This window comes from Mixophyes fleayi, chromosome 2, assembly GCF_038048845.1.
Source record: "Mixophyes fleayi isolate aMixFle1 chromosome 2, aMixFle1.hap1, whole genome shotgun sequence".
Taxonomy (NCBI): Eukaryota; Metazoa; Chordata; class Amphibia; order Anura; family Limnodynastidae; genus Mixophyes; species Mixophyes fleayi.
Window position 1 is genome coordinate 119595191 of NC_134403.1, and position 11019 is coordinate 119606209.

Genomic DNA, 11019 nt, shown 5'->3' on the forward strand with positions numbered 1-11019 from the left:
AAGTATTACGTAGAAAGAAACAGTCAAAATTAGTGGACATTTTTTTCAGTTGATTCTTCCCTAAGCTATATTGTTGCAAAAGTACAATAAGCTAGATCTTATAGATCTTATACAAAGATTTATATCACTAAAGAGTAATATCCCCCAACCCCCCCCCCTCCCCCTCACATTATGCTGTCACTGCATGTGATTGCACTGTATTCATGTGCTTAATTTCTTAGGGACAAAATACCGGGCTAGGGACACAAGTATTGTCTATTATTTTAGACATTGCCATTTGTAAAATGTTCGGGTGGCTATCATTCTGTGTGACACTCATACACTTTTGCAAAAGTTCGTTTTAGCATTTACAAGTTTCACTTAAAAATGCGATTATGATTACAATTGTTTATTTTGGACCTGTTTTGTTTATTTTGGACTACTTTTATAATTATTTTGTAACAAGTAGGTGAAGAAAATATTAATACTATAAAAACTGTTTTTTTAATGTTTCAGAGGTAGTCTTTAACTTTCTTTGGACCTGTGGAACCAGCTGTAATGATTTGGGTCTTGCAGATACTAGATCAGTGGTTGCAATAGTTTTATTTTTACCATGGGTGACTTTAATGCTGACGTAGAGATGGATGCAATTTACACTGAAATCTTGAGTGTAAATTCCATCTCGTAATTTACACAGGATTCCAAGTCGCATAGATCTTTAGATACTTTGCAAATTGCACAAACATGCCTCTTCATCTGCCTTATGGCCCTATGTGCATGATACACAAGTTTATCAGTCACAGTGGCCATATAAAGCAGATTAAAAAAAAAGAAAAAAAAAGTGCGTGAACACGCCTTAATATTGCTAGTATCACCTACTAACTTCCCCGTTCCACCTCTCTAAGCGCAGAGAGGTGCATAGGAGAGAGCAGTCACAGTCAGAGTACAAATTGAGACGGAGCCTGAGCTAAAAGTGCTTTTTGCACTCATCAATTGGACTTGCGTTCAACTCTACATCAGGCCCTTTAAGTTGTAATCTGCATGAATGCTTCTTTTATTGGAGGGTAAGTTTAAACTTCTATTAGAGCCATCAGTAAATGCATATGTTTACCAGCTATGTATATAAAATATATAGATGTCTATCTCAGGTATAATGTGTTATGATATTGACATGACCTAACATTGTTATGACATTTGTGGGCTTTATTTAGGTTGAGAAGTAAATTTAGCAGAAAAGTAAACCATGTTGCCCTTGCATGGGTGCTAATGCAAACATTGTATTGCATGCAAGTCAAAAATTGCTTAATCTTGCATGTTGCACACACCTACAGGTCAGCTCTATATTTCAAATGCATTTTTAGCTTAGGCTACACTATTGCCACTAACAAACAGACAGTGCACTTTACATTCCCCTTTCCCTTCAGCAAAAAAAAAATGCAAGTTGTAAATTTTGCAACCAAAAGCTGGATTTGCTCCTAAATCTAAATCAGTCTCTTAAAGGACAAAGTTAATAGCTGATATGTGATTCACTTAGATTTAAGGCAAAGTCAATGAGGAATCTGAACACTATTTAATTTTGTTTCTGTGTTCCACTCTACTAGCTGTTAATTCAGTTATCCAGCCTCCATCTCACTGCACTTGTCTTTCATCCTTGGCTTCCACTACTCTCTTCCTCTCAAGATCTGTCACACAAGTTCTCCAAGAGGCACCTAGTGGTCAGAGTATCTGAACAAACAGTATTGCAATGTAATTTGTGATGAGCTTTTATTTGGCATCAAAATCACCTCACATGTCAATTCCTACATTTAAAACATAGTTGTTTTTTTTTCCAGTGAGAAAGCTGTTATTTCTGTGTTATGGATTAAACAATGTAAACCATATTTAAAATAATTGCTAAGATCTAGTAAGAAAAATATATACCAAATTAGCAAATAGAACCAAGGAAAGCAAATCATTGAGACTTGAAATAATAAGTGAATCTCCATATGAAATTTATGTAATTGGAGTTAAGTCACACTCACACAAAATTAATTAATGTAATGCACAAATGTTCACCATGCATTGTTTGGAGACAAATCCATTTGCTACTGTCAGTAGACAGCATGTCCTTGCCTGCTTAGAGCAGTTGGATCTGTCTTCTTCAGTTAACATTGTGACAGGATAACATTAGAATTCGCATCTGGCACGAGCATTGTACAAGATAGTAAAACTGGATTTGCTTTGTTACTATACAGATTACCTTTTGAGTGACTGTAGTTGGTCAGACAATACATGTGTCAAGTCATGTGACATCTCTGTGTGCCCTGTTACTAAAATAATAATGAATAACTGCATTATCCCTGAAATGTATGCACCGCCAGATTGCAAGATACAAAACCACCTTGTTGTTCTAGGAAAGATGGAGGATATTCGATGTCATAAAGCACCACCTAAATATGTCTAGATTACAAATGAAATGGTTTTGTGCCTCGATCCAGGTTGAAACAGACATCCCTTTGCTAGCAATGGCTTCATCTTTCATTTTTGCATTCCTTGGGAAGAAGACAAAAAAAACAATACGATGTGTCGCCTTGTATCGCCATCTGTCGGATTTCACTTTCCTCTCTCACCCACAAATTTGGCTTTTTCTGTCAGTGTGGAAAAAATGACACCGCTTCACAATAAACAAGTGTATTAGCTCCAGCCGTCCTCTAAATGACTGAAAGCAGATTTCCTGCCTCCTTCCACTTGACAAAGCCCCCGGAAAAAAATATTAGGTGTTCCCATTTCTAAACCGTGGTGGGACAAGTAGGTTTCAGGAGAAATTAAAGGGCATTTGCAGGGGGCGGTGAATGTCCTTACAGTCCGAGAGAATAGCAGTGTGATTATTACAGGTGGTTGAGTCAGTCTGCAGAAATAAAATAGGAAAAATGCATCACTAATATGCAGATACATTGTTATATATATGTATCTGTTTTGGAAACAGTATACTAAGTGAATGTAAATATTTATGCCACAAATCATTTGGAAAGACACATTGTAGCTGTCAGTGACCAACATATCAGTTCCCAACCCACACGCGAGCAAGACATTTCTGAAAATCTCTACACAGTAGCCAGCATCACTGTGCTTTGAGAAATGGTCCTGGGAAGAGTAATACTAAACATGTACATGTGGCCAAGGATTCAATACATGTAGATAAGTACTCAATACATCTAAATAGCACAGAAATCAGATAATATCTGAAATAGCCAATCTGGGAGTCTGTTATGAATACAGAAAATGCTTGAGGTAGGCAAATAATAGCGCATGTTTTGTACAAGGAATGCGTGCGTGTGTGTAGTTGTGGACTAGATTGATATGTAATGCATGGTAGAATCTAGAGGGTTGTCAACTTGATAACTAGAAAGGCTGAGTCTGCTCAGTGTTCTCCCCCATCCACCCTACCTACTGTCAGACTCCTCCTCCCTCTGGTCCCCCATCCCCCTTTACTTTCTCCCGCTCTCCTCTCTATCTCTCCCTCTATGTTGTGTCTCTACCTCCCTTCAATCCCATCGGGTTAAAAAAATCACAATGGGACTCCCAAAGCCAAAGGATGAACGCTGGAGGCTTTACAGTGCGGGCTGTGGGTCTGTCTGTCTGTGAGGGCTGCTGGTCAGACTGCATTTCGTAGCCAAGCTCTGGAAGAGACGCCTCTTCTTCTGCCACCCTGAACACACCAGATGCATTTTTTATGGCTTTCCGCGATGGTTGGGCCCTGGAGACGTAAGTCTGAGTGAGTATTTTGATTTAACCTTATTACGATGATCTGTGCAGGTTAAATGATGGGTAGCAATGTGTTTTTTTTTTGTTGTTTTGTTTTCTCCTTGTCGGCGCTGCCATGCTCCCTGTTTCATTGGTATGATCTAGGCAACATAGTGTAATTGTGCTGGATTCTGCTCACAGAGGACTAGATGGGCTGCTTCGTGGCGGTTGCAGTGCAGAAACTGGGGCTTCTGCTCACTGGGGGTGGGGAGGAAAAGCTCCAAGGTTTAATAGTTATCCTCTGCTCATTTAGGATTTTGGCAAGTGGATGGTTAACTTTATTTTAATAGAAGGGCTCGGATTCCCTGCCTCGCGTTTCTGGTAAGCAATTTTAATTCAATTAAAGTTGCAAGACGACTGGGACTGAGTATGACTGATCACTGAACATATACAGCTATATTTTATACATATACTGTTGGCACGGATGAGCTTGTGGATGAATGGATTTGGACAGAGACCGGAAAGGTATGATACGAGACCTAACTTCCACATAGCCAGACATTCACTTGTTTGGCTGTATCCGTAGGTTCTTTAATCCAAGATGCTCTGTTGGTTGTGGTTGTTGCATTCCAAGTTGTTTTAGGGTGACTGAAAGCACGTCAGTGGTTTGTGCAGAAGTAATACATAGATGCTGTGCACTGACTACAGCCTGATACCAGCCCAGCCATGCTGTCTCAGTGGATTCCATTTATATGTTCTAAAAATGAAATAGTAATCATGCTTAGATACCGTCACATATCGATTATGCGGACGTTTGAAGCTATTGTTATTATTGAACAGACCCTTTCCCGATGTATTTTCCCCTCTTCCCCGAGGACTACCATTAGCCACCATCCTTGGCTATAATGAGCAGCTTTTAATGCTGAGAGTATTGACAATGGCGAAAATAGAAAATGATCTATTCGATTCTTCTCACTAAGCTAGTTTTATAGCATCTCCAAAGTAAATGATATTTGACTAAAACTCCCTCCCCAGAGACATGTACATGTATGTGTATTATTTGCATTTCCGATAAGCCAGCAGCACCGAGAACACAACGATTAACCCCTTCCTCGTCAAGTCCCCCAGTCTGCAGCGTTGATAGATTAGTATTAGGCATTAGAAATGATGTGCCGTCTGATTCTTGTATGAACGAGGCTGTAAGCATGAACCCATTCTTCATGTGAATGTCAAAGCAGAGCAGCAATGAGAGAGGGGTGTATTTCCCCAGCACAGTGGTTAGCTCCCTTACAAAGTGCCATTTTGCTTGCGAATCCGATTTTAAAAGCAACACAGAGTTTGACGTTCATTTACTTCTGTCTGATTATTGTCTACGTGTTATCAATGACAATGTGATCTCTTAATAATTTCTAGACAAAATGAACCACTTGCTTATAGGCAGCTAGACTGCAACGCATTGCGGTAGAAAAGCCTTGATACCCTACACAACTTGGATTAAACCATGTCGGTTAATATGGAGATCTTTCAGTGCGCTGTTCCATGAAGCGGTGCTGAAAAAAGAAAGGAGTATAAAGATAGGTGATGTGGGGAAAAGATCTCAAGAAGCAGTAGTGACAGCCATTTTATGCATACTTATAGATGATTAGGAATACTCCGAATGTGAACCTTTTAGTGATGGAAACCGGTCTGGTCATGGCGTTGCATTAAATAATTGTAAAGATGTACTTGACGTCTATCAGATGGAAGATATACGCTTGTGAAACGCAATGTTACAACATATGTTTGTATGGGTTATTGTGTGCAGACATAGTTTATAATACATACAACATATGTCAAAGCAACATGGTATGTGTGTGTCTCTGTATGCTGCTGTCGTACTTAAAATGTTTTGTATTTTGTCCCTCAGGAGGTAAGATGTACTATTGCTGCTCCGCAGTCACGTTTGACCAGGACTTAAACAAGAAAATGCAGATGTGGATATTACAGACGATTGCATTTGCTTTAACATCAATGGTTCTTTCTTGGGCTGAAACAATAGAATCCTATGGCGAGGTCTGTGACAATTGTCCTTGTGAGGAACGAGATGGTATATTATCTGTGAATTGTGAAAATAGAGGGATCATTAGTCTTTCTGAGATCACCCCTCCACGTTTTTCAATCTACCATCTCTTTCTGTTTGGGAATCTCTTAAACCGTCTTTATCTAAACGAGTTTGTAAACTACACCGGGGCTTATATATTGCACCTTGGTAATAACGACATCCAGGATATTGAAACGGGGTCATTTTATGGACTTCAGGGTCTAAAGAGGCTGCATCTGAACAACAACAAGCTGGAACTTCTAAAAAATGACACTTTCCTTGGCCTAGAAAGCCTGGAGTATTTGCAAGTCGATTATAATTATATAATCTCTATTGAGCCTAATGCGTTTAGTAGGCTTCACACTTTGCAAGTCTTAATATTGAACGACAACCTTTTGTCCACTTTGCCTAACAATCTTTTTCGTTTTGTCCCTTTAACCCATCTAGACCTGAGAGGAAATAGACTAAAAGTACTTCCCTTTATGGGCCTACTGGAACATATGGATAAGGTGGTGGAACTGCAACTAGAGGAAAACCCATGGAATTGCTCCTGTGAACTAATTGCCCTAAAGGATTGGCTATATAGCATTTCTTACTCTGCTCTAGTCGGTGACGTGGTTTGTGAAACTCCTTTTCGTCTATACGGGAGAGATCTGGATGAGATTTCCAAGCAGGAGTTGTGCCCCAGGAAACTGATTCCCTCCTATGAGATGCGGCCACAAATTCCTCGGAGTACAAACGAGTACTTCCACACCACCCCAGCCTCAGTAAATTCGGGTGCCACCATCTCTTCCTCATTTGTTTACAAAAACCCAACAAAACCCAAAAGCACACGGCAACCTAACAGATCCAGAGTGCGAGCCACATCACACCACCCTCCCAAAGAAAATGCTTACCAGACCAAATCCCCAGTGCCTTTGGAGTGTCCTACAAACTGCACTTGTAACCTGCAGATCTCCAATCTGGGACTTAATGTTAACTGTCAGGAGAGGAAGATTCAGAGTATCTCCGATTTACACCCTAAACCTTATAACCCCAAAAAGATGTACCTGACAGGAAACTACATCACTCTGGTTCGTAGGTCTGACTTTATTGACTCCACTGGATTGGACCTTCTGCATCTTGGGAATAATCGGATATCTCTTATCCACGATCGAGCCTTTGGGGATTTAACGAATTTACGTAGACTGTACTTAAATGGCAATTCTATTGAAAAGCTGAACCCGGGCTTGTTTTATGGCCTTCAAAGTCTTCAATACCTTTTCCTACAATATAACTCCATTAAGGTAATCGAGCCTGGAACATTTGATGCTGTCCCCGATCTCCACCTTTTATTTCTCAACAACAACCTCTTGAAAAATTTGCCTGGCAACATTTTCTCTGGATTAAAGCTCTCTAGGCTAAATCTACGAAGTAATCATTTCTCACATTTGACAGTGAGCGGAGTATTAGATCAACTCCAGTCTTTAGTGCAGATAGATCTCCACGAGAACCCATGGGACTGTACCTGCGATGTGGTGGGCATGAAGCTCTGGCTGGAACAGCTCAGTGTTGGGGTTCTGGTGGATGATGTCATATGCAAAACCCCCAAAAAATTTGCCTTGAAAGAAATGCGATCTATCAAGTCTGATCTCCTTTGCCCAGATTACTCTGACATTGTAGTTCCCACTTCTACCCCTTCAGAGGAGCTGCCTACAGAGAGCACCACGACGTTAATTTATCCCCTTCAATTTAACAACGTGTCGAGCTCAGTGCCCTTGTCTGTGCTCATACTGAGCCTGCTCTTGGTTTTCATTATGTCTGTGTTTGTGGCTGCGGGGCTATTTGTCCTTGTGATGAAACGGAGGAAAAAGAATCAAAATGAGCCAGCGAGCACAAATAACTCAGACGTCAGCTCGTTCAACATGCAGTACAGTGTGTACAGCAACAGACCGCTGCCCAAAGTGAAGACCCCAGCCGGCCATGTGTACGAGTACATCCCCCACCCTCTGGGTCACATGTGCAAAAACCCAATCTATAGATCAAGGGAGGGCAATTCCGTGGACGATTACAAAGATCTCCATGAACTTAAAGTCACGTACAGAAATCATCTAGATGATCAAAGGGAGAGCAATCTCAGGAGTCCAAACTACAGTGTCAGCACCATTGAGCCCAGGGTGGAGCTTTCTCCTGTGCAAGATACAGATCGTGTCTATAGAGGGATCTTAGAGCCCGATAAAGGACCTTCACCGGGAAATAATATTGATTATAAATATAACAACCCTCCTGCATTTACCTACACCCCAAAATACGAGGCTAAACGTCAGTTCTTGCATCCGGACAGGTTACGAGAAGCTGTGCTATATAGCACACCCAGTACTGTATATGTGGAGCCTAACAGGAACGAATATCTGGAGTTAAAAGCAAAACTAAACGTTGAGCCGGACTACCTCGAAGTACTGGAAAAACAGACAACATTTAGCCAGTTCTAGACTTCTACAACTACAGTATTATCTCTGAAACAAAGGACTAAACGACGATTTTGTTGCTTCAACCTTCGGATGAAGTGCCTTGGCACAAGATTTTCAGCTGCAGCAAATTATACTGAAAGGGTGTGCAATTTTCTTCTTTTTTGTAGGACAACATCAATTGTATAAACTGGGCACAACAATTACTGTCTGCAAGCGGTCCCCTGTGGTCCCTTCCTGCAGCATGAGAATTAAAGAGTTGGAATCACTCCTGGTGCTAGGAGGTATCTATGAAGAATATACCACTCATATGCTATAACCCTTCAGATAAGGGTGGGTCTAAGTGACTTTTATGGTGTTTTAGCGCCACTCCACCTAGGTTTAATATAAAGGTCCATTTTTACAGGATGTATTTGTATGCTTTCCGAACTTTTGAAGTTAAAGCTAAATTACGTAATCTAATACGATCTTTATGCATCACCATAGATGGTGTAAACAAATTCTAAAAGTGCAAAGACATAGAATCCATTACTTGGGTAGTCAAATAACTTATTGTTGAAATATCAAATATTTTAATGTAGCACCTATTTTTATATGCACATAAGCATTTTTGTTCTTCACTATTCCTGTTTTTTATTTGCTCAAACGTGTTGCACTACATAAGGAAGTTGATTTTCAGAATTGGGAACATGGGGGATATGGGTATGGAAGTTTTAGACTTAATAAGCGACCAAATCTCATTAGTGGTGACTTGCAAATTGGAAAGAAAATTTAGTGGAAGAAGTAAATTGATCACTGGACGTTTCTGGGAGCATAATAGTGAGGGATACACCTGGTTTTGATTGGAAAATTATTTCATTTCATTAGTGAACCAAATGTAACTTTTTGACTACTATTGTAGCCAATTTCAACTGCACTGTACAGACTGACGTGTGTCATGTCACCTGGTAGGTTTGACATATGGAAACGTATAAGCTTGGAAAAGTTACTGTTTTATTATTGATTTTATTACTGTTTTGTGAAGGAAAGTAGTGCACTGATACATGTATTCAACATTTGAGAACATTATATGAGCAACCACAACCATTCAGTATGCATTCCAGATACTAAACCTTCAAAACTAATCCTTTTATTTGTTTCTGCCATTGGATTGGAATGAAATGACACAAATTCAAGTAGTAAAGTATAGCCATTGTTAACGAGTACAATATAAATTAGGTATTCATACTCTGATGTATCCCTTAATCCTTAATGCGCAATTTGAGATTAAGACAAGAAATAATTAGAACTATTCTCATTGTCCAGGACATGTTAATTTCTCATTTTTATTGATATTAAAATGCCATGACATTATTTCATTTTTATGTGATTTTATTTAATTTTTTTCTCATGTGAGATTTGCAACAGGGTAAGACGTGATATAGATATATATATATATATATATATATATATATATATATATATATATATATATATATATATGTCATTTAAAACACCAACTCCATAAATTCTAATCAGGATTTTTCTTCCTCTGACCATGGGGAATTGATGAGAGTGTTTCTCTAGTATTTATGTATTGAAATCTTTCTAGTGTCAAAAATAGTTTGTAGCTTCTTCCTCAAAAATTTTATACTTTGCATCCTGAGACTTATTTCTCATATGCAATGACCTACTTAATGAATACACTTTTCTGGATTCTTTCATGAAGATCTATTTGTTGACATATTGTACTTTGTATTGCTAATTTTCAAATGATGATAAACAGGGATATGCAACTTTTCAAATAACTGCCCTCAAAATTTAAAACTATTTTTATGAACTATATAATGATGAGCATTGGACTACCATGCTGTATAATTTATTCAGTATTGAAATTATATTTATTTTGCTGTTTCGAGCAGTTCCCTTAAACCACCATATTATTTTCTGTTGTTTTTGTTAGGTGTGTAGAAAAACAAGACAAAACTATGACAGTTCACCTAAAACAGCCTCATGTTTTATTTTTCTATTGCTTGTTTGATTTTACTCATATGTTTACATTGGTTAAAATACTTTGATGCATTGTATATTTACCTCTTCACTGATTTTGTTTTACATCACCTCCCACCTAATTTTCAAAATAATTTAATGTAATACATTAAATATTAGACTAGGCCCAGTTAATTTTATTATCTTGTATTTATTTCTGCTATATCATTTCCTTCTAATATTATCCCAGATACAATCAATCTCTATGAAAATAAATCTGAAATATATATTTTTTTATGCACGCTTATTATGATTTTGGTCAACATTTGTACAGTGTATACTTTAGTGAAAAAGAGATTAAAATACTGAATATTCTGCTGAATGAAAGATCTTAACATTATATGATATTTCTGCTTACAATAAAGGGTCATAGCCACATGAACAAAAAAATAATAATAGGTAAATAAAGATCAACGCAGTAATATATTATTAAATATAAATGATGTCACTCTTTAACCACTATAAGAAAAATGTGTGTATTTTACTGGAATAGCAAAGAGTACATATCAATCATATGTCTATACCAAACACTTGCTGATGATATTTTGTTGATACATGGGAAAGTAGAGACAGGATACTATAAGGCAGCTTTGTAATGTATGAAGGATGTTATTTTATTTACATTCAGATATTTTGTTCAGTGATATGTACTTTATTTAATCTACAAACTTTTGGGATTTCAATGTAAAATTATATTTTAAGAAATTAAATAATTCTATTAAAATTGATGATACCAATCTGTATTATAGCATTTACGCTTTT

General features: G+C 38.0%; 1 protein-coding gene across 2 annotated transcripts; it reads left to right on the forward strand.

Annotated features, from left to right (window-relative positions):
- The first annotated feature begins 3281 nt into the window (after nt 1–3281).
- On the forward strand, nt 3282–9664 carry SLITRK5 (SLIT and NTRK like family member 5). Of its 2 annotated transcripts, none has more exons than XM_075199891.1 (2): nt 3282–3733; nt 5609–9664. In XM_075199891.1, exon 2 carries the CDS (start codon nt 5617–5619, stop codon nt 8251–8253), a length of 2637 nt encoding a protein of 878 aa, XP_075055992.1. In that variant the 5' UTR covers nt 3282–3733; nt 5609–5616; the 3' UTR covers nt 8254–9664. The 2 variants fall into 2 exon arrangements, with proteins under 2 accessions (XP_075055992.1, XP_075055993.1); XM_075199892.1 differs by lacking the exon at nt 3282–3733 and adding an exon at nt 3889–4083.
- The last annotated feature ends 1355 nt before the right edge of the window (nt 9665–11019 follow it).

Bases quoted from the DNA above. Each gene is read 5' to 3' on its own strand.
- SLITRK5 (XM_075199891.1), top strand. From the start codon at position 5,617: ATGTACTATTGCTGCTCCGCAGTCACGTTTGACCAGGACTTAAACAAG.